The sequence below is a fragment of the Panthera onca genome, chromosome C1 (genome assembly GCF_046562875.1).
Source record: "Panthera onca isolate mPanOnc1 chromosome C1, mPanOnc1 haplotype 2, whole genome shotgun sequence".
Classification (NCBI taxonomy): domain Eukaryota; kingdom Metazoa; phylum Chordata; class Mammalia; order Carnivora; family Felidae; genus Panthera; species Panthera onca.
In genome coordinates, this window is record NC_138346.1 from 32,979,191 (window position 1) to 33,002,280 (window position 23,090).

At 32.8% G+C, this 23,090-nt stretch overlaps 1 protein-coding gene across 4 annotated transcripts in view; it reads right to left on the reverse strand.

The window, feature by feature from the left end:
* NBEAL1 (neurobeachin like 1) overlaps window positions 1–23,090 on the reverse strand; it is a 180,270-nt gene that overhangs the window by 107,886 nt on the left and 49,294 nt on the right. For 2 of the 4 annotated variants that reach the window (XM_078450984.2, XM_078450987.2), the window contains 9 exons: window positions 19,494–19,800; window positions 17,709–17,815; window positions 11,214–11,300; window positions 8,856–8,939; window positions 5,530–5,628; window positions 4,862–5,442; window positions 4,002–4,134; window positions 3,289–3,408; window positions 1,627–1,930 (listed from right to left, as the gene is read on the reverse strand). In XM_078450984.2, the coding sequence (XP_078307110.1) occupies window positions 1,627–1,930; window positions 3,289–3,408; window positions 4,002–4,134; window positions 4,862–5,442; window positions 5,530–5,628; window positions 8,856–8,939; window positions 11,214–11,300; window positions 17,709–17,815; window positions 19,494–19,800 (1,822 nt within the window). The remainder of the gene's footprint in view (window positions 1–1,626; window positions 1,931–3,288; window positions 3,409–4,001; window positions 4,135–4,861; window positions 5,443–5,529; window positions 5,629–8,855; window positions 8,940–11,213; window positions 11,301–17,708; window positions 17,816–19,493; window positions 19,801–23,090) is intronic. The other 2 variants (XM_078450986.2, XM_078450985.2) reach the window with 1 other exon arrangement.

A 23,090-nucleotide genomic window follows, 5' to 3' on the forward strand; every position in this document is an offset into this window, starting at 1 on the left:
AGGATACAGGTGTGCTGTTTGAAAAGAGCACGTGCATCCCAATGTTTACAGCTGTGCCACTGGCAGCACCAAAGTATGGAAAGAGCCCAAGTGTCCATCAACAGATTAATGGATAAAGATGATGTGGTATATATACATAATAGAGTATTACTCAGCAATCAAAAAGAATGAAATCTTACCATATGCAACAACATGGATGGAACTAGTGTGTTTATGCTAAGTGAGATTAGTCAGAGAAACAAATACCCTATGACTTCACTCATATGAACAATTTAAGACACAAAACAGATGAACATAAGGGAAGGGAAACAAAAATAATATAATAACAAGGAGGGGGACAAAACATAAGAGACTCTTAAATACAGAGAACAAACTAAAGGCTGCTGGATGGGTTGTGGGTGGAGGGGTGGGCTAAATGGGCAAGGGACATTAAGGAGGACACTTGTTGGGATGAGCAGTGGGTGTTTGTTACATATAGGGATGAATCACTAGATTCTACTCCTGAAATCATTATTGCACTATATGCTAACTAACTTGGATGTAAATTTTTAAAAAACAATAAAAATAAATAAAATTAAAGTTATTTAACAATATGAATTCTGTAAATTACTATACATACAACATTGCCATCAATTTTAACAGATGAATAACGAGAATGACACAGATAATATAGTACATGATATTTGGTTGTTTTTCTATTTTTCCTTTTATTAAAGAGAGCTTGTTAAAATAAATAAATAAATAAATAAATAAATAAATAAATAAATAAATAAAATTAAGCTGTTCCAAGCTACTCAACACAGTTAAACCATACTAGCCAAAATGAACTTCATTTTGGTATCACCTTCAATTCATCTAAAACCTAGAAAAGTTGTGGGTGGTTCAATCTCCACTATAGAAAGGAAATTTTATACAGCATTAAAAACCTAATATCAAATATAACAAAATTTACCTATTAATTTATCTAATGTTAAGTAATTTAAATTTAGAAGAAAAATAGCAGAATAACCAACAATGTGAAAAGATATCATAGAAATTGAATAGTAAATGAATAGTACTAAAAAAAAAAAAAAGAAATGCAAATTCAAACAAGGTTCCACCTTACATCAATAAAAGGAGGAAACAGTATTGACCATTCCTTGTGTTGTTTTTTTTTTTTTTAAGTTTATTTATTTATTGTGAGAGAGAGAGAGAGAGAGAGAGCATGGACGGGGCAGAGAAAAAGGGAGAGAGAGAATCCCATGTAGGCTCCACACCATCAGCACAGAGCACAATATGGGGCTCAAACTCACAGGTCAGTTCTTAAATATTATCAACATACATGTAAAACACTCTAATTATGTGAGGGATGCAGGTGCTAAATAACCTTGCGGCAATCATTTTGTAATATACACGTCTATCAAATCATTACACTGTACATCTTAAACTTACATATGTTTTATGTCAATAATATCCCAATCAAGTTGAGGGTGGGCGGACAGGGAATGTAGTGGGATTTTTCTTCCCTTTCAGGTTCCATTACAAATACAAATACACTCTTCAGATCAAATATATTCTTCAAAATATATGTAGGCAGCAAAAAAAAAAAAACCACTAAGTTTAAACAGTATGACTGTACATGCTCACCTGCTAAATACAATGCCTTCACCTGAGGAGGCTGTAGTCCTTCATAAAATATGATAACAGACCCTAGCTGGCCCTCCAGAGATGTGGGACATCCCCATTCACTATCTTGAGTTCCAGCTGATATCAATTTGGTAATCAATTTTGATTTTTCAAGTGTTCCTCCCCAGGAGGCTGATGACAGAATTCCACCAAATGATGTCCGATGAGGGATAATGGGGGAAGAAAAAGGTGGATCTGGGATTTGGGATGGTGGAGGAGTGGTGGTTCTTTGCCCAGCTGAACCAATGCAGCAGGAAATAAAAGGCTAAAAATTAAGAAACAAACAAAATAAATTACACCATTTTAATTATATCTCGATCTTCAGATTGAAAATAAAACAGCACATAAAATTAAAAAAACAAATAGATGGAAAATAAATTGTACGTTTTAATTTTATTGGATCATAATGTGTGCATGTGTGTGCATACATAAGAAGCCAATGAGAGATGTTACTTTTGGCCTATGGGATTTGGATGTGTTACTTTTATAATTCACATTATATCCTGTAAATTTTGAAATTTTAATGAGTGTTTTTAAAAACTTTAACAACTTTACTATAATCTAAAATAAAGGAAACTACTTTTCTCCCTTAAAATTTATAAACAGAACTACACATTAGTATAATAACACTAATTACAGGCTATCCTAAAATGAGCATCAGGATGAACATCAATAAGAAACTACTAGAATCAGAGAAGCACCTGGGAAATAACAGATTTCATTACCTTCAAAAAAGGCTCTTTTAGAATTATCTAAGAATTCTCAGAGAACTTTTACAATAATATTTTTTTTCCATTTCTAATACAATATGTAAACAATCTTTATTTTTGATTTTTTTAAACAGAGCTATTACAAATTGCAGCTTTTATTTCTGATTCTTTTCCCCAAATACATTTTTGAAAATAAATCAGTGTGCTATTTCCCAAGCTTACATCCTACAATCCTGATGTGTGAATCACTGCTACAATAATATTCTTTAAGAATCATCTCAATAAGTTCCATCTTATATTTGACTACAATGTAAAGGCTTAAAGTTTCTTCATTACTGTTTCAAATTCAGTGAGGATGGAAAAGAGACCATCATAATAGTCTCTAAGTATTTTGTACACTTGGGAGGGCTTTATTATTATTATTCTAAAGATTTTATTTATTTTTAATTTTTTAAAGTTTTTAAATTTATTTTGAGAGAGAGAGAGAGAGAGAGAGAGAACACACAAGCAAGGGAGGGGCAAAGAGAAGGAGAGAGAGAATCCTAAGCAGGCTCCACACTTGCCAGGCTCAACCCCAGGAACCATGAGATCATGATCTGAGCCAAAATCAAGAGTCTCAAGAATGAGACGCTTAACCTACTGTGCTACCCAGACATCCCATGGAGGGCTTTATTAAATGATCCTTTGCTCTCCTCTATTCAATTTCTTTGGCTTTCCCATTTTAGGTCTTTTTCCCCATAAGTTTTTTATTACATTTGTTTCTTCTTTGAGTTGTTTTTCTTTATTACATGTTGTCCAACTTCATCTAATAATGATAGGCTAACAGTATTAAATATTAACTTACTGTATCTTAGAACATACAAAACATTTTAAAATCCCATGGTCCCATAACAAGTAGATAAGGTGTGCTTACTTCATTCATGGCAGGAAATCTGAGAGGGGCAGAGACCTTCTGCTGTCCGTTGTCATAGATATAGACAAAGCTCTGACCAAAGGGTCTTTTTCCAGGCATGTGAACAATGGTTATGTTGTGCTAGTAAAGTAAAGCATACATTTAAAGACTAAAATTACATTAAATCTTTGGAATGACAAATGTTTTCAGAGTATTACTCAATTAGTTTGTGTGAATAGCAGAACATTGAGATTAAGCATAATTAAATGCTGGTTAAAATTCTGTTCTTAAGAGTGAATGACAATTTTTTCTGTAGTACTACAAAAGCATTTATATATGTTCTAGCAACTTATACACAACTGTAACAAAGTATCTTTCCTGTATTTTCCAAGTCTGAGTATTCTTTAGAATCAATTTTCCTAATGAGAAGCATTTTATACTTTATAATTTATGTTCTCATTTTAAATTGAATTCCTAAACCAAATCTGATTCTAGAAAACATGAAAGAAATGGAAATATTTACTTTTAATTGTTTAGGAGAAAAATTATTACCGCTGAGTTTATAATGAGGATGATAATGCTATTAACTTCCTTATAAATTTCAACATAAGCAGAATTATGAAGTGAAAATTAATCAATGCTCAAAAAGGAGATAATTCCTGATGTACATTCACCAAATGTGTGATTTTAAAGAAAAGAACCAAAAAGTTAAATGTGATGTCCTAAAACCTTACCCAGAGGGAATCACAGAAACTGTGGTCAGGAAGCATAACTGCAGCATATTCTCTTTTTGTGCACACTGCAACAACCAGCATACCTGAATGGGTAATAAAAGCTTCAAAACCCATGCCACTTCCTGTAAAAAAGCTAACAAAAATATACATTATCAGAACTTTTGAAGTCAGTTCAGTTTTATCACTGAATACACACAAAACCGTAAGATCATCATGAATATCTTTATCAATAATGCTGTGGCTTACATTCTATTGCCACACATCAGTCCAACCTCATATCAATGGTAATTCCTAAATCTTTTATGGGCTTAATGGTTTAACAAATTATAAAAGGTAGCCAGAAGAGTGGAATTCCATTATCAAACAAAAGTAAAATGATAAATTTTGAAGATTTCAAAATTCTTTCAAATAGGATTCAGAAAGCATGAATAAATGTCTTAAAAATCACAAGGCATTAAATTTATTTAAAATTATCAGTTACCAAAGTAACTAAGTTTGGATGTACATACACATAGGTTTTGTGATCCTTCATATAAATATAGAGCACCTTTAATGGAACATAGAGATCACCATTCATTTTAAAATTTATTACACTTTTTTTCCACTTTTATCATACTTTTAAGAAGGAACTTTGTTTCCAAACTAACCAAAGACCTACCAAAATATTTGACATATGTAATCAATATCATGAAAGCGATAAAACACTTATAATTAAAGTGTATGCCCTAAGGATAAAACGGTTTCAGCTAAACTGTTGTACATTTAAAAACTAGATGCTTGAAAAGCTTTTTCCTGTTTGAGAATTACAGCATATATTGTTATGACAGTATTCATTTATATTCCATAACTTGTATCAGTACCTGTACAATTGTTTTCTTTTTCCTCCTTTGTTAGCATTGCCAAGAGTCAACTGATCCTGATCTAAGCAAAACCAAGCATTGAAAGAAAAGGCAGACCCTGGCCATTTCTGTATGGAAGGCACAGAGATTCCTGCCATACTATGTGACAAATTAAAATACTGCAGTGCGCTCTCTAGACTTTGTTTTCGGGCCATTGTCAGAATTGCTCGAGTCACAGGAGTAGTATAAGGGTGAATATACTCAGATTCATCCACTCTCAGCAATCTTAGCAGCTGACGTATTTCTTCTGAGCTCACTGACTGACTCCCCAAGGAACCATGAAGTGCAATCAAGTTCTCAGCACAAGTTCGATGGAGGGAAGAATGGGAACCAAGGGTTTCAATGATGTGAATTCCCATGTTTGCATTGACACAAGTAGTTCGACTCTGCCTATTAATACAACAAATTCTTTTCAGCCAATCAGAAATGAAGATTTGCAGATCATGGGATTCTAGCTCTGGAAGCCACTGGATAAGAAGCAAGAGAGGCTGGACATTACTAATGCCCAAAATCCCAACTGAAGTGTGGTCACCCTCTACAGCCTATAAAGCAACATAAAAGACAAAAGGTTAGTAACCATTTTGGATATGGAGATAATGGAACTTGTTTAATACAGCGAAAAAACTCACCATATTCATAAGTTCTTTAAGTAGTTCTAGCGGTGGCTGACCCAGGGATTTTAAAACCTCAAACATATGTGTATAACCAATTCTTTCTTTAAATACTTCCTAAGGGAAGGGAAATAAACACATCAAAACATACTTTCAAAGACTGAATTTGTTGATTATTTAAAATGTTGAATAATACCCATTTCAGTTAATACTGAAAAGACGGAGTACAGTATTTGCTTCTTAAATCACATCTTCATCTTTTTTTAATTAAAAAAATTTTTAATGTTCATGTATTTTTGAAAAAGAGAGAGAGAAAGAGAGAGAGAGAGACAGAGTACAAGTGGAGGAGGGGCAAAGAGAATGAGGGAAACACAGCATCTGAGGCAGGGTCCAGGTTGTGAGGTGTCAGCACAGAGCCCAATGCGGGGCTTGAACCCATGAGCCGTGCATGAGACCATGACCTGAGCTGAAGTTGGACGCTTAACCTTACTGAGCCACCAGGCACCCTCTAAAATAGATTCCATAGGTCTTCTGAAATATGATGTGACAATAATCTACCAAATGTAAAATAAATCAAATTAGCAATTGTATAATTGTATATTATAAAAATATTATATAAATTTCAGATTAGGGTACAACCACTTTCATCTTCCCTTGATTTGTAATTAGTACAGTATTACATGAAGTCAAAACAAAAATGGCAAAAGAATGAGAAGACTTTGGGGGTAACAAGAGCCAGGCAGCAGTCTCAAAAGACTAGAGTCCTGGAACTGGAGAGTGTGATGCTAAGTGAAATAAACCATACAGAGAAAGACAGATACCATACGGTTTCACTCTTATGTGGATCCTGAGAAACATAACAGAAACCCATGGGGGAGGGGAAGGGAAAAAAAAAAAAAAAAAAAAAAGAGGTTAGAGTGGGAGAGAGCCAAAGCATAAGAGACTGTTAAAAACTGAGAACAAACTGAGGGTTGATGGGGGGGTGGGAGGGAGGGCAGGGTGGGTGATGGGTATTGAGGAGGGAACCTTTTGGGATGAGCACTGGGTGTTGTATGGAAACCAATTTGACAGTAAATTTCATATATTAAAAAATAAAAAAAAAATAAAAAAAATAAAAAATAAAAAATAAAGATATTTGAATTAAACTTAAAAAAAAAAAAGACTAGAGTCCTGGCAATTTTGAGTGGTGACAGAAAAAACTGGGTAATTTTCTCTCTTCTTTTTGTATCTAAATGGATTGAATTTATCTCAAACATCAAGTTCATTTTAGAAAGGTCTAAGTCATATGTATTTTTGAACTAGTGGGCACACAAAGTCATAAAGTAAAATAAAAAGACAACAAAAATCTAGTAATGCTAAACTGGTCCAGTAAATCAGGCAAAAATGTATACACTTTTATTATAAAATCAAAAGATTTAAACAAAATGAGTAAGACTGGTTGTCTTTAGGGAGAGGAACTAGTTGGCTGTGAGCCCAGTGGTAGAAAGAACATTTTTTTCCAAAAGGTATTTTTTAATACTAATTCAAAGGGATACATGGACCTCTATATTTATAGGAACTTCATGTATAGTGGCCAAATTATGAAAACAGCCCAAGTGTCCATCAATTGATGAATGGATAAAGAAGATGTGGTATATACATAAAATGGAATATTTTTTTAATTTTTTTAACATTTATTTATTATTGAGAAACAGTGAGAGACACAGCATGAGCATGGGAGGGGCAGAGACAGAGGGAGACACAGAATCTGAAGCAGGCTCCAGGCTCCAAGCTGTCAGCATAAAGCCCGACGTGGGGCTCAAACTCACAAACTGCCAGATCATGACCTGAGCTGAAGCTGGACGCTTAACCGACTGAGCCACCCAGGCAACCCCACAAAACAGAATATTAATCAGCCATAAAAAAGAATAAAACCTTGCCATCTGCAACGACATGGATGGAACTAGAGAGTATTATGCTAAGCAAAAGAAGTCAGTCAGAGAAAGACAAACATCATATGATTTCACTCATATGTGGCATTTAAGAAAACAAAACAGGCAGAGAACTAATAGTTACCAGAAGGTAGATGGGTGGAAAGATGGGTTAAATAGGTTATAGAGATTAAAGAGTGCACCTGTGATGAGCACTGAGTATTATATCTGTAGTAAATGCATCTGTAAGGAATTGTTGAATCTCTATATTGTATATCTGAAAATACTACTACACTGTATGTTAACTAACTGGAATTTAAATTAAAACTTAAAAAACTAATACCTATCATTTTTAAAAAGGTATTTTTAACATAACCTTTTGAATTTTAAACCATGCATTACATAATAAAAAAATTCTATCTTAAGACTTGAACATCACTTGAGACTTGAGTTTCATAATACAGTACAGCTAATTCATTATACTCATAAACCAATTACTTAGAACTTAAAATGATTTTTTTTCCCTTACAGAAACTATTGTAATTAGAATTAGATTCCCAAGCAGGCCTGTAAAATTGTAAAAGCTGTCTAGTAGGCATCTAACCATAAGCTACATATGTCAACATTTATAGAGCAAACATTAGTGTCCTAGTGGAACCAATGGAAAGTTAGTAATACTACTGAAGGCATGGCTTAGGAAACCAGGAATAATTCATTCATGTCTGCTACTAAAAGGTAAAGCATGAAATACGTTACAGGTGGTAAACAGAAGGTAAAATATCATCATCATCATCGACACTGAGATTTATTAAGCACTTACCATGTGCCTGGCACTATAGGTTTACCACTTTACACAGATGATCTCACTAATCCTTAAAACTATTTAATGACGAAACTACTAGCACAAATCAGCATAAAGAAAGAAAATCCTGAGGTTTGGTAACAAAGAAGCAGAATTTCCACGGCCATTGTGAAAAACAAGTCCCAAACTGATAGGGCTATTCATGTGAAAAATTTTCTCACAGTCTAGGCAGTCATAAACTGAGCAAAGAGTGAAAGAGTGATTATTTTATTAATGAAGAAAAACTATGATATAAAATTTACTTTTTTAAACTCACTAACCATAGAATCACTTAAAATGATCTTTTCAACAGCAGTGCTATCTTTGTTTACTGACACTGTAAGTCTCTATTAGCTTACAGTTCTATCATATAATTATATGCCTATCTTATAATCCAAAGCAGTCCCCATTAGGTGTTTGTCTCAAAAGTTAACAGCAAATGATTCCTATACTGAGATAGTTTGTGAACTATTTCACTTCAGGTATAACACCAAATGTATTATATATATACTTTCATACATTACTTTGGGGATTTCATAGTGAAAACTGGCATATCTAGGATAACATTTTTGAGCTTGCGGATTTTGTTTCACCTTAGCAGCTGGAGATTTATTCATTACTGCTGTCAAAGCCTTAATGGTTGATATAGCCAAACAATCCAATTGCCCCTGAAACACCTATCAGAGAGAAAAAAAATAAAAAGGAAAGAAATTAACAACGTGTTCAAGATTTGTATTTAGTTAGGAAACCTTTGTTCTGAAAACCTGAAAAAATAATTACTTAACATGCAATACATTCCTCTTACAATAAAATAGATTTCTGAAACACTATACCTGCAAGAAAAGTTACCTACTTGACGAAAATAAACCATGTGTCAAGAAGGATAAAGCTACATTCACTCATCACTTTGAAATGTTTTGGGACAAAAACCAAAACCCGAAAAGAACACAAGCTTAACACATGCTTTTAAAAATAATGGACAATCTCCAGAGGAAGGGAGAAAGATCTATCATTGAAAATTCTACGGGGCGCCTGGGTGGCTCAGTTGGTTGAGAGACCGACTTCGGCTCAGGTCACGATCTCATGGTTTGTGAGTTCGAGCCCCGTGTCGGGCTCTGTGCTGACAGCTCAGAGCCTGGAGCCTGCTTCTGATTCTGTGTCTCCCTCTCTCTCTGCCCCTCCCTCACTCATGCTCTGTCTCTCCCTGTCTCAGAAATAAATAAACATTAAAAAAAAATTAAAAAAAAAAAAAATTCTATTATATTTTAATTTCCCTTCAAAAATACACTGAACTTCCTAGCTTTGAATTTCATTAGCATGTATAATAAGGTATTTAAAATGGTGTTGTCTATTTGGTTTCCAAGCCTTGTGTTATAATTGAAATGGTATATTTATTTACCAATCAATCACACTTGCAAGCAATAAGGTATACCTATTTTTACATAAGATGCAGAATTTGAGGTAGAACAGAAAATGAAATATGTATCTATAAGTATTATCATGTTTTTGAGTAGGCAAGCTTTAATGTCAAAAGCTGTAAGAAAAAATAAAAAGCAGCTTCATTTTGTCTATTTTGTCTAAGCTTCATCATAAAGAGAAGTGTTAAGTTTCAGAACAGTGCATTTAGAGACAAAAGGTGAAAACAAAATACAACATTAACATTAAAAAATTGAATATGACTGGGTTATATCATCAGGCTTAATGAACCATGAAAGCCTTACATGAGAACTAGAAAGCTGTAAAAACTAACAGTTCCAAAAATCTGCTTTTGGTAATATATTACTATGACTTAAAGGCAGTCACTTCATGAGTGGGATTTTCCTCTCTCCCTACCAATAAAGATGATTTAAGGGACTGATTAGATCTTTGTCATTTTAAGCTAAGCTCTACCAATTTTAGGCAAGTTATTTAAGCCAGTATCTTGATTTTTGTTGATGTTGTTTATTAAACATTATTATATATACCTATTATATGTGTAATAAACATACTATGCATTAATAATTCTGTATAGAGAATTTCTTATAAATAAGATCTTTCCTACACTTTGTCCAAAGACTAGTCATCACAGTACCTACAATTAGGAATACTAACATAAACCTCTGAGAATATCATTGTAACTGTTTTATTAATCTATATAGGCCTTGAGAGGGACTAACATTTATAGAGAAATCTAAAATGGTACTCTGTAAATTGGTATTTTACATTCAGAACAGAAAATAATCATATCTATACCACAGCTCTATTTATAAACCTGGATATTAAGATAATATTAATAAAAGACATCATGAAAGCTCTCTCACAAACATTTCAGGAAAGAAAAATAACAAAGCAATTTTTATAGGTAGTTTTTTCCAAAATGAATTACCTAATGCAGAAAAGCAACAAAAACTGCTTATTTCTGCCTTTTACCCACATAGAGGTGACTTTCTACAAAAGACAACAGTTAAGTTTTATGCTAAATTAAAGAGAGTTCAGCGTCTTCTTCCCTTCCTCCAGGATTCAGGTTGTCCATTGAATTATAATCATTACTTGTCAACAAGAAGCAAAGAATCAAGGTATTAAAACTGACCATACATATTCACAAACAAAGCCCTAAGGTCCCAATACACCACAATGCTTAGAAAAAGAAGCTCCCAAAATATGAAGTCATCACCACGTTGATATTGGGATCCCATTCCTGTACTTTATATCTCCTCAAATTGACAAGAATACACACATACAAAGATGGAATACTGTTGATCATTTACATCAACCACCAAGATTTCAACAGATTTATCTTTTAGATGAAAAAAATTTTTAATTTTTTTAACAATTTTCAAAAATAATTAATGAACATTAGGATTAGATAGTGTTGGTGTGTTTTAAGACATAAGAAGAAAAGTACAGGAATAGTTGCTCCCATTGGCTGATTTTGGACTTCAGCTGAAACAAGATGCAGGCTTTGTAGATACCTGGTCCTCATTCATTTCTGTCAGTAATTTGTTGGCAAGGTCTTTCTCGTTCTTGTCTGCCACCTTATTGTTAGCATTTAAAAATAGCTGTTAAAAACAGAGATAAGAATAATGGAGAAAGAACATTAAATTGTTACCTATAAGCAGAAATGAAATTAATGGATTTCCATGTCTCTTGAAAATAAATCCAAGAATCCATTCGTGAAGAATACTATTTTAAACTGACAATCAACTATTCACTTTTTGGATTACAAACTAACATTAGGTCATATACTATATAATAAATTGGTATTTATTTCTCTCTTGGAACTGAAAATTACTAAAATAATAATAGCAACAAGTAAATTAGTTAATATTCCTAAATTCTTAAAGAATTAGCAGAAAATGTCTCATAGAAAAGAAGGAAATTTGTTAGTGAGACAGATTAAAGATACTGTAGTAAATAATGTAGTGAGGATTCTGTAGTCAAGTATATTTGTAGAAGCTAACCTACCTTTTAAAGTTGCTTTTTGAGAATACTTCTCAGACTCTCAAATATGCTACTGTACTTTGAAAAAGGTATACATATTTTTCAAATTATCAAGAGTTGGGCATAATTTATATTAGCTTCTATAAAAGGGGGATTAAGGATTTTCTCTGATAAACATGAGGATTGCTAAGGGAATCAAGTATTTTTGTTTAAGTATGGAAAACTAGCATTCCAAAAGATCTCAGTCACATTTTGGATAAAAAGTTAATTCAAATGAAAGTGAAAAGGGAAAGAAAGAAAGACTTATAAAAGAATTTATCAAGAGCATCCAAGGAAGGAAGTTCTTCTTAGGAAGTTCTATCATTTCAGAAAATAGAAAAGTCCAATAATATACTGAAATAAGGCAATATAAAATAAAACAGATAAAGATAAGGCATGATATGATATGCAGAGCATATATAAAGTTTAACCTAAAAATAGATTAGTGTACACAACACAGGCTTTGGAATCAAAAACCTGGATTTGAATCTTGGTTCTGCTACTTATTAGCTGTCTGGTTTTAAGGAAAACTACTTAACTTCTCTGAGCTTATTTTCTCAAAAGGGAAAAGAGTATCTCATGAAATAGTTGTGCAGATTAAATAAAATAATCCATGCTAGGTTATTAATACAATGTCTGACACATAACAAGGTTTAGTAAATGAAAGCTGTTATTAATAACAAAAATTTTTTAAACAATAGTATTCCATATTATCTGGTACAGGAACACAGGAATGCTAAAAACTGATGAAAGCAAAAATGAGTAAAGTCTTCCCAGAAAGCAATCTATATCAAGAATCCTAAAATTACTCTTTAAGTCTATAATTGTATTTCTAGACATTTACCTAAAAAATGGTCAGAAAAGATTTTAGAATCGAGATCCTCACTTCAGCTTTATTTACAACAGCAAAAAGTAAGAAACTGCCCAAATATCCTTAAATAGCAGAATACTTAAATAAATTATGGCTCATCCATAGACTGAAAGGGAAGTCCTGAAACTTTCTGGCCTCAGGACCACTTAACAGTCTTAAAAATTACTGAGAACCCCAAAGAAATTCTCTTTATGTGGGTTATATCTATCAATATTCACCATATAAGACATTAAAATAAAGACATTTAAAAAATATTTGCTTATTCATTCAAAAAAATAAACCTATTACAGGCTGACATAAGTAACACATTTATGGGGAAAAAAACCCACTCTATTTTCCAAATATACTTCATTGAGATTGGCACTGCTTTTACATTTTATAATTTCTTTAAATGTCTGACTTGATAGAAGATGAATGAATTCTAATATTTACTTTTACATTCAGACTGTTATGATAATATTGTTTGATTCAAGTTTATGAAAAAACAATCTAGCCTCAAACTGAAATGTTAAGATCAGACTTTGCAGATTCCCTAAAATGATTCTGGGGACCCCATACTTTGAGAACCTTGGGTTGAAATATTTGTAGTCATTAAAAATACTGTTTTGGGGTGCCTGGGTGGCTCAGTCAGTTAAGCGTCCAACTTCAGCTCAGATCATGATTTCCCAGTTCATGGGTTCGAGCCCTGCATTAGGCTCTGTGCTGACAGCTCAGAGCCTGGAGCTTGCTTCAGAATCTGTTTCTCCCTTTCCCTCTGCCCCTCCCCTGTTTCTGCTCTCTGTCTCTGTCTCTCTCTCTCTCAAAAATAAATAAAAACATTTAAAAAAATACTGTTTTGAAAAATATATGATGGTATATGAGAAGAGTCAGGATATAATACATTTAAAAGCAGGATACAAAAATATTCACTGGTATTCCAAATTTGTAAAGGAAAATATATCCACATTAAAAAATATATATAAAAATATTATTATGTGTATTTTGCCACAATTTTAAAATTTAAATATTTATATATACATACATGTTTTACAAAAAGATTGAGAAAATATATTTTTTATGTATCTTTTCCTCCAAAATCTATAATTGATTATTGCTTAAGAATCTAAATAAAAATCTGTTCTAAAAAATGAAAAGAAATTTGTTCAAATAGTCAGTGTGTATGAATCCAGGCAGGTGCCAACTCCCAAAATCCAGCTTTGAATTATACCATTTTATATCCATCTCCAACACTCTTTTCCACAAATCATCCCTCAGTTGCTCCTTTTATAAATTCTCATTTTTACTACTGCCTTGATGCTAAATTTTTGTTCTAGTTGATTTTCAGGGGCAGAAGGGGAGAAGGAAAGGAAGAATGTGAAGAGAACAAATTAAGGGATGCAAACAAGACCAAAATATCAACAGCTTTCCAGAATCTTATGACTTAGTCCTCAAATAGACCTTTACACATTTATAATATACTGCAACATCTATATTTTTAAAAAACTGATTAAAACTTCAAGCAGAGTGCTAAAGTATATGTAATGGTTTTGAACCCTCCTCTTTATTACTAGAAATTTGTTGTTATTTTCTTCTCAATTCAAACACTGAATTGGACAGCTTTTAAAAATAATTTTTACATTAATCCAAAGCATGTCCCCCTTCCAAAATGTAATATAGTGAAACAAAACAACTCTTAAATGTTTAAAGTTCATCATAGCTTTCAGAAAAGTTAAATGTATGATTCTACTGAATTATATTCTAAGTAATTTACAGTATGATGAAACTCATTTTGACAAACCGGAAGTCTTTACACAAATAGTTCAGGAAATAAATGCATAAACTGGCTGGTGAATCTCACAGAAAAAGAAAAGCACAGAAACTACAGCAATCAGCCTAAAGTTCTCCATGTGATTCATAAAATGTTTGTGACACTTTAAGCTTTAGTTGACAATGTTTCCTCTAGGTCTGAATATTCAAACAATAATTGTCTTGATTCTGTATTATTATATAAAACAGAAAAAATTATTCATTCCTTACAGCAAAATACTTTAATAAAAAATCAATCATAGACATCTATAGCATCCTGTAATATATTTCAGAACTTAAGTTTTCACAAGACACCAAATATTTTTATATATTTAAGAATCGTATTAACCTATCTCTATCAAATGTGTTTAATCAATAAAACCTGTACTTCCTCTATATTTAACACAAAGAAAACATTTTTCTACTGACCTTAAGTACCAGTACAACAAAACTACATACAACCAGTGAACTTAGGGTCAGAATACCTGGGTAAGAAATCTACCTCCATTGTGTACTAGTACTAACTTTGTGTTAATCATTTAATCTCTTATGACATATTTCTTCATTTGTGTAATAAAAGAATTGGGCAGTTTATTTCAAAGGTTCCCCCACGCTTTTAGGACTTAATCACTGTAATGTTTGGTGATGAGCTTTTAGTGATTCTGACTAGAATTCCTGCCTAGAAGAAGACCACCTGCAGCAGAGAGGGATGGGGTCCCAAAGCCTGGCTTTCCCCTCTGAAATGGGTTTCTTCTCTAGCATGCCTATCTCAAAACAAAGTGTGATAGGTGGTATCAAATAATTAAATTTTAAAACATTATGACTATCAGCAAGTTTCAAGATCTAAATTACAAGAAATTCTGGTCTATACTACAGTAGAAAGAGCTTTTATATTAGCTCAACATCATTACAGCTATGCCAAAAAGCTGTGCACTTTTAAAAAAAGATACTGTTGACCATGATAAGATAGAGATTTTTATTATATCTGACTTTCATATATTGAAGAAAAACACTAATCAATTTTAGTAGGAACTGAATTTTATCCTAGTGATTTACTCTTTTATAATGTGTGACTGGCAGATTGTCTACACATGTGACATTTTGTCTTTATCACTGAAGTTGCCTTTATAACTGATAAAGCCACACTACTTTTTTTTTTTTTTTACAACAAACAAAAGGTTTTATAAACAGTTATTTTATACTCTTTTCATCTTCCTAGGAATACATTCCCAAGAATAATTTTTAAAAGGTAGGGGAGGCATCTTCACTCCCTAGTGACAGATTAGTACTTTCATTGATTTCATAAATATTCATCATTATTGACTTCATCAATACATTCTTTATTATTTTATGCTATTTCTTTACTATTTCACTATAAGCTAAAAAATATAGTGACATAAATGCTTTCAGGGATATCTCTCTTAACAGTGTGGAAAAATTCAAGGAGCTGATATTAGAATCCTTATACTGGAATATTCTCAAAAATCACAATGAAACCCTAGTAATTTTTAGCAAAGAGTCCATGAAAGGAATACCTCAAACAGAAAGAATTATCTGAAGTAGTTTCTCTTTCTTTTTTTTAAATATAATTATATTTTGCAGGCATTTTTTAAGTTTATTTATTTTTGAGGGGGAGAGCAAGTAAGCATAAGCAAGGGAGGTTTAGAGAAAGAGAGAGAGAGCAGAATCCCAAGCTGGCTCCACACTCTGTTCAGAGCATAACGCAAGGATCAATCCCACAACCATAAGATCATGACCTGAGCCAAAATGAAGAATCAGAGGCTTAACTGAGTCACCCAGGCACCCCGTAGTTTTATTTTCAAAGGCTTTTCAAGAAGCTCTCTAAAAAATATCTGATACAATCTTGAAATTTATGAAAATATGATATAGTAAGAGACATTAGTTATTACATACTCACAAATCTGCCAAAAGTGTAAATTAGTAAAAAATAAGAAAAATAATAAGAAAATTGGCAGGATATATCAAGAACATTAACACTATTTCTATTATTCTGCTTTTCTATATTTCCCAATTATTTACAAGTTGTTTTATGCAATGTTCTCTAATTTCATTTTTTTTTTTTTTTTAACGTTTGACCTGAGCTGAAATCAAGAGTCAGAGGCTTACCTGACTGAGCCACCCAGGCACCCCACTTCCCTAATTTTAAAAAAGCACAAAATTTTATGCCCCTTGACCTAGTAATTCTGCTAGGAATAGAATTCTGTTCTATGAAACTTGAAAGAGTTATGTAATGGCAAAAAAATTAGAAGTAAATTGAGTATCAGCCAATAGGGAATAGTTATGTAAATTATGATACATCCACTTAATATAATATTATGTAGATATTAAAATCATAACACAGGAAAACGCAAACAAAATCATCTTACATGAAACAAAAGCACAAAATTATATGCATCAAATGCTCACACCAAATTTTAACAATGCACAACAAAAGACTAAAAGTCAACGATAAAAACCAAACCCAATTAAAAAACACACAAATAACTTAAATATACATTTCTCCAAAGAATATTTATAAATAGCCAATCAGCACATGAGGAAATGCTCAGTATCACTAGTTATTAAAGAAAGACAAATCGAAATCACAATGAGATACCATTTCACAGCAATTAGAACAGCTACTATCAAAAAGAAGAAAATAACTGTGAAGGAAAATGTGAAGAAATCAGAACCCTTGTGCACTGTTGGCAAGACTGTAAAATGGCAGAGCCACTCTGGAAAACAGTAAGGTGGTTTCTCAAAAACTTTTTAAAAATTTAATTACTATATGATCCAGCAATCTCACTTCTGGAATATATCCAAAAGAACTGAAAACAGAGTCTCAAAGAGATATGTGTATATTCATGTTCCATAGCAGCACTGTGGTATGTATATCCTATGGAATATTATTAAGCCTAAATAAAAAAGGAAGAATATTCTGCAATATGCTACAACATGGATGAATCTTGAGGATATTATGCTAAGTGAAATAAACCAGTCACAAAAAGACAAATACTGTATGACACCACTTACATGAGGTACTTAGAGACAGGAAGGTGGTTGTCAGGGGCTAGGAGAGGGAGAATGTGGAATTATTTAATGGATATAGAGTCAGTTCTATAAGATGTAGACTTATGAAGAATGGATGGTGGTGACAGCTGTACAACAATGTGAATGCATTTAATACCACTGAACTACACCCGTTAAAATGGTAAATTTTATGTGCTTTTTATCACAATAAAAAAGAAAAATTAGTAATATGTTCAAATTTGAATCAAAGCATAAACAAAATGATAGCTTTTTAAAACCAAACACAATAACAGAAAAATACCTTGCAATTCTGTAGCAGTCGTATGAGGTGTTCAAAGCAATTACTGTTAAGAAAAATGGCCTGAAGAACAGGCCTATCAGTGCAGTCTAACATGGCTGTGATGGTATCTGGGAAAATAAAAACAAAATAGTCCATTTATAAAGTAGGAAATTTGGAATCACAGAAACATTTACTTTGGCCATATTTTTTTTTATTTTTTTAATGTTTATTTATTTTTGAGAGAAAGACAGAACATGAGCAGAGAAGTGGCAGAGAGAGAGGGAGACACAGAATTTGAAGCAGGCTCCAGGCTCTGAGCTATCAGCACGGAGCCCGAAATGGGGCTCAAACTCATTATCTGTGAGATCATGACCTGAGCCGAAGTCAGACAACCAACCAACCGAGCCACCCATGTGCCCCATACTTTGGCCGTATTTTTAATTTAGGCTTTTCTGTCGACAAAGGGATGTAAAATTAGTTAGGAAAAAACAGGGATGGAGAGTACAAAACAAAACTGTACTTATTACTTGTTAAGAAAAGTAGACATTTATAATTTATTATTGACAATATTTGTTTTTATACCTAAGAGTGATATATATTTCCCAGAGACTTAAATAGCTGTTATTCGATTATAATGCTCAAGTATAGCTTGCTACTAACAAATAAGCAACATCTAGTTATGTTTTGCAACACAGTCTCATCACACAGTAAAAAATTAGCATGTGGCCATTAAGAAAATGAGACTTAGGGAATTAATCCATTTGTAATGATGGTTTGTTCTTGTTTCCTACTGAAAAGATATCCTCATTCAGAAATCTAGGGATAATCAACATAAGTAATGTGATAGTTTTTAACAAATAAGAAGTCCATTAATACAGACTCAAACTTCCTTATAAATTTATAATTTATTACAATTACAAAATGTAACATATCATATAAAATAACAGAAACTAGATAAAATGAATCTTATTTTCCTACAGAAACAGTTGTAAGAGATCAAGTTTCACCAAGATTCTGGTGTCCAATATTTTTAAATTAGACAGCACACATGCCCTCACACAAGCACGTTAAGTCTCTAGAGCTACACAATAAATCATTAATGTTGGATATGCCTGGGTGGTAGGATATAAAAAGCTTTTCTTTTTACTTATCCAAATTTCCCAGGATAGCTGTAATGAAAATATTTTACTTCTATAAAGAGAAACTCAATTAATAATACTTGTATCTATCAATGTAACAGGGGAATACAATAAGAAATCACATATATTGATGGAGTTTACAGAGATAGGGACATATAAGCAAAGAATGACAAACCAAAAAACACAAAGAGACAGCAAGAGAAACAAGACAAACATACATAGAGGCTCTGAAGAAACAAAACAAAACAAAACAAAACAAGAGGCCCTCTAGAGAAAGGACAGATGTTAAACTGACCTCTACAGAGATTTACAGAAGCACATATAAAATTGATCATATGTGACTCTTTGCCATAGGTCAGATAATGCAAATGGCACCTCCTGAAAATTTACTTTTCCTAGAATTTGAAAATAATAGCTTTCTTAAGATTGATGCTTTTAGTGGATTACGCTTTCAAAAAATTAATAAAGGCTCAATTTTGTCACTGTTAAAGCAAAGACGCTGTTAACAAATCAATTCCATATTAATTATTTTGAAGTCAAAATCTAAAGTCACACAATAGCTGAATTAAACAATCGATACTTCCTATACAATGGTCTTGAATTTCAAATAAGTCTAAAAAAAAGATTCAGAGAAAACGGAGTGTAATAAACTTTATGTAATACTTACTCAACATTTTTATCTGTAGAGCTATGAATCGGCTTTCCCACTGTCTCGACCTCCTTTGATTAGGTAAAGCTGAATGATCTGAATTTAGCAATTTAAAATAGTTCTCCAAAAGAGTGCTGGTTTCCACTTGACGCTGGTCAGAGCTGCTAGTGAGAAGGATATGTATCACTTCTGTAAGGCACTTCAGAGTAAGTTCTACCTTCCTACCCACTTCTTCAGGATCTCCATCCTCCCAGGAATCACAGTCTGCCAAAACTCTCATAAGAACTTCCATGGTAGCTGGAGAAATTGCTTGCAAAGCATTCCTCTGAAACATGAGAGATAATAAAAATAAAATCCAAACCTAACTGAAGTTCTGTATGTTTGCAAAAACAAAGAGAGTTTAATAAATGTGTGGACTTTTTCTTTTAATAAATCAACATATAAAAACATTTAAACATATACTTTGATGGGCAATGCTAGTGTTTTATGCAGATTAAGTCTTCATTTCCTCACTAGATTACTAGATCTCTGGTTTTATTCAGATAGCAATCTGCCGACATAGAAAACTTGTTTACCACCCTCCCTTGCAGCTAGTGGTAACCATGTGACATGGTTCTGGTCAAGAACATATGCCAGAAGGCTATGAAGAAAACATAACTTTACAAATAAAAAGAGAAGGACCCTTGGCTCTTGGCCTTTTCACCTTTTTCCTGCCTGGAATGCAGACATGATGCTTGGAGCCACTTTTAAATCATTAAGAAACAAACCCAAGAATTAAAGTGGCAGGCTAAAGAGAAAATAGAAATGCAGAAGGACTTAGTCCTTGATGATACCATGGAGTTGCTATATCAGCCCAGAACTACTTACATCTGGATTTGTTATGCAAGAATAAAAACAAACAAACACCTCAATTTGGTTAAGCTTCTCTAGGGTTTTCTGTTGGTTATAGCAAACCCATCCCAAATGATATAGGTAAATAAGACAACTGGCTTGACTTTGATTCTGCAAACATTTCTGAAATTCTAAGTTATTGGTAGCTATTCAGGGTGACCCATTAAACTTGGAAAAAAACCATATATTTTGCCCAAATCTGTTAAACTGATAATGAATCAAACACAGTTATGCAAAAATAATCTGAAAATAATAGCACTTAAGCCATTAGAACTGGTAATTACCAACAAAATAAGTAATATCAATAATAACAAGTGCTACTTTGAAAGAAACCGCCTATAGGGGCACCTGAGTGGCTCAGTCAGTTAAGCATCTGACTTCGGCTCAGGTCATGATCCCATGGTTCATGAGTTCAAGCCCCGTGTCGGCCTCTGGGCTGACAGCTCAGAGCCTGGAACTTGCTTCAGATTCTGTGTCTCCCTCTGTCTGCTCCTCCCCTGCTTGCACTCTGTGTCTCACATTGTCTCAAAAATAAATAAACATTAAAAAAAAAAATTTTTTTTTAAAAACTGCCTATAGAATATCCAACATCCATTTCCTCCACTTCCTTATCAAAAGAACCCCTGATATTTTACTGGACATGTGGCTACCAGGAATAAAAATTACATTTCCTAACTTCCCCTGCTGCCAAGGAGGCTGAGGAAGCAAGTTTTACCAATTTTTTATCTAGACATATTTTCCTTTGTTGTAGTTATCTCATGGAGTTTGGAAAATGAGATTTAAAAAAAAAAGATGAGTATCAGCTTTTCAGTATCTCCTTTAAAGATAGTTGCCATTTGTCTCCCTCACCACCCTCCCATTTTTGTGCCCAAAATGCAGACACAATGCAGATAGCCAAAACTCTAAAAGCTAATCTTGTAGCAAAAGAAATAGTAACAAATTGACATTCAAACGAACCTGAGTCCCTGAAGATCCTAGAGCCACCAAATTAGTTTTTACAAGCAAATGCCTTACATATATTATGCACCATTTGGTCCTTATGACTACCTTATAGTGTTATTATTTCCATATTATAAATAAAGAAACTAAAACACATGTAAATAGTTTTCATCCAAAGTCACAGAACTAATGAGAGATGGACATGGAATTCAAACCTATGTCAGTCTGGCTCCAAAGCCCATCCTCTTAACACAAAATAGAACAAATATGCCAATGGGAAGCCCAGGCATGATGCTTTGAGAAGGAAGACCAGTCATGGGACTTCAGTTTTTCTGCTGTTTATGACAAGGCCATTCTTATATCTTTAGATATTTCATTCGTCTAAATATCCTGGTACCTATCCCTATATTCAATAAATAACCTTCTGACCTCAAAACAGCTGTAACTATAGCTATAACCTGATTAAAAGGATTTTGAATATTTTCAGTACATAAAATAATAAATTGGCCTTCTAGTATCTACTTGATTTCTATGTTAATTTTAATCACTAGAGGTCTCTCAGGGCTTGATTACCCCTGGGCACTAACAAGAACAAGTCTCTGTGTGTTCAAAATGGTAATGGGATCCGATCAGCTTCTCCAATAGTCAAAAACAATGTCATTTCCAATTTTATTCATGTATACTCATTAATTCTTATTCTTAGTAGTGGAGAAATGATGGAAATAGGGAGATACTGATACAAAAGAAGGATATGAGCTAACAAAGGAAGGTGACAAAGCACACAAACTGAAAAATAAGATTCTAGCCACCATCACTCTCACAAAAAAACAGATACCTCTACTAGAGTTAAGAGGGAAAGGCAAGGTAGCCCACTAGGAAAAAAGTAGTATTATTAACAACAGCTGTAACTCTGTTATCAACAGAAATCATATAAATTTTCATATATTACAGTTGCAGTAATATCTCAAAACACCAGGTTTGTCTCTTTTTTGAAATTGCATTTGTTACTAGACTTGATGCTGTATCTCTTTTAGTGTGTTCTAAGCACATATTACTATGTTAGAAATTTATCTTAGTATTTTAGTAACTGATTTCAGCGTAACTAGTTTCCTTTGTGATCCTATGTGTTTTATTTTATGCATTTGACACATTCTGACAAGGGACTTTATAGAGGGCATATGTGTTACAAAAAGTGTTAGAAACTTCTGATCTAAACTGTGTGCCTAAAGAAAACATGTAGGATGTTCTTTCTAAACTATAATCCTGTTTTCAACTAGTAGTTATACTCATAGTCTACCACAGACACCTTCAAACATAAAGAAACAAGTATTACTAGAATTTCCTTCTTGTGAGTAATAAAAAAACTAGCTGAGTTTGTTGAAAAAGTGCATATAAACCTTGTATATATGCATTTAGTAATTAAGTTGACAGAATAGTAATTAATTCATGTATATTTAATTTTGAGTTGATTTCACCATGTAGACTAACAGGGCTGACTCTATGCTCTAAAGAAAGAACTAGTAGCTGAAAGTCAATACAACTAAGAACTTAAAATAAAAAATTGTTCAATATGGTTATTTATGCAGTAATTTTGTTAGTTTATTATAAGTTATTATATATTGTTATATTTTAAGTAAAATTATTACTTAGGTTTTTGAAGAAGTTTTAACAAATAAAAGAGTAGTTTTAAACAAGACATAAACTCAGAAAAATATTTGTGTGGTTCATGAAATTATAAAAAGAAAAAGAATACATTAAAATAATCCATGGAAAACTTTTTGCACT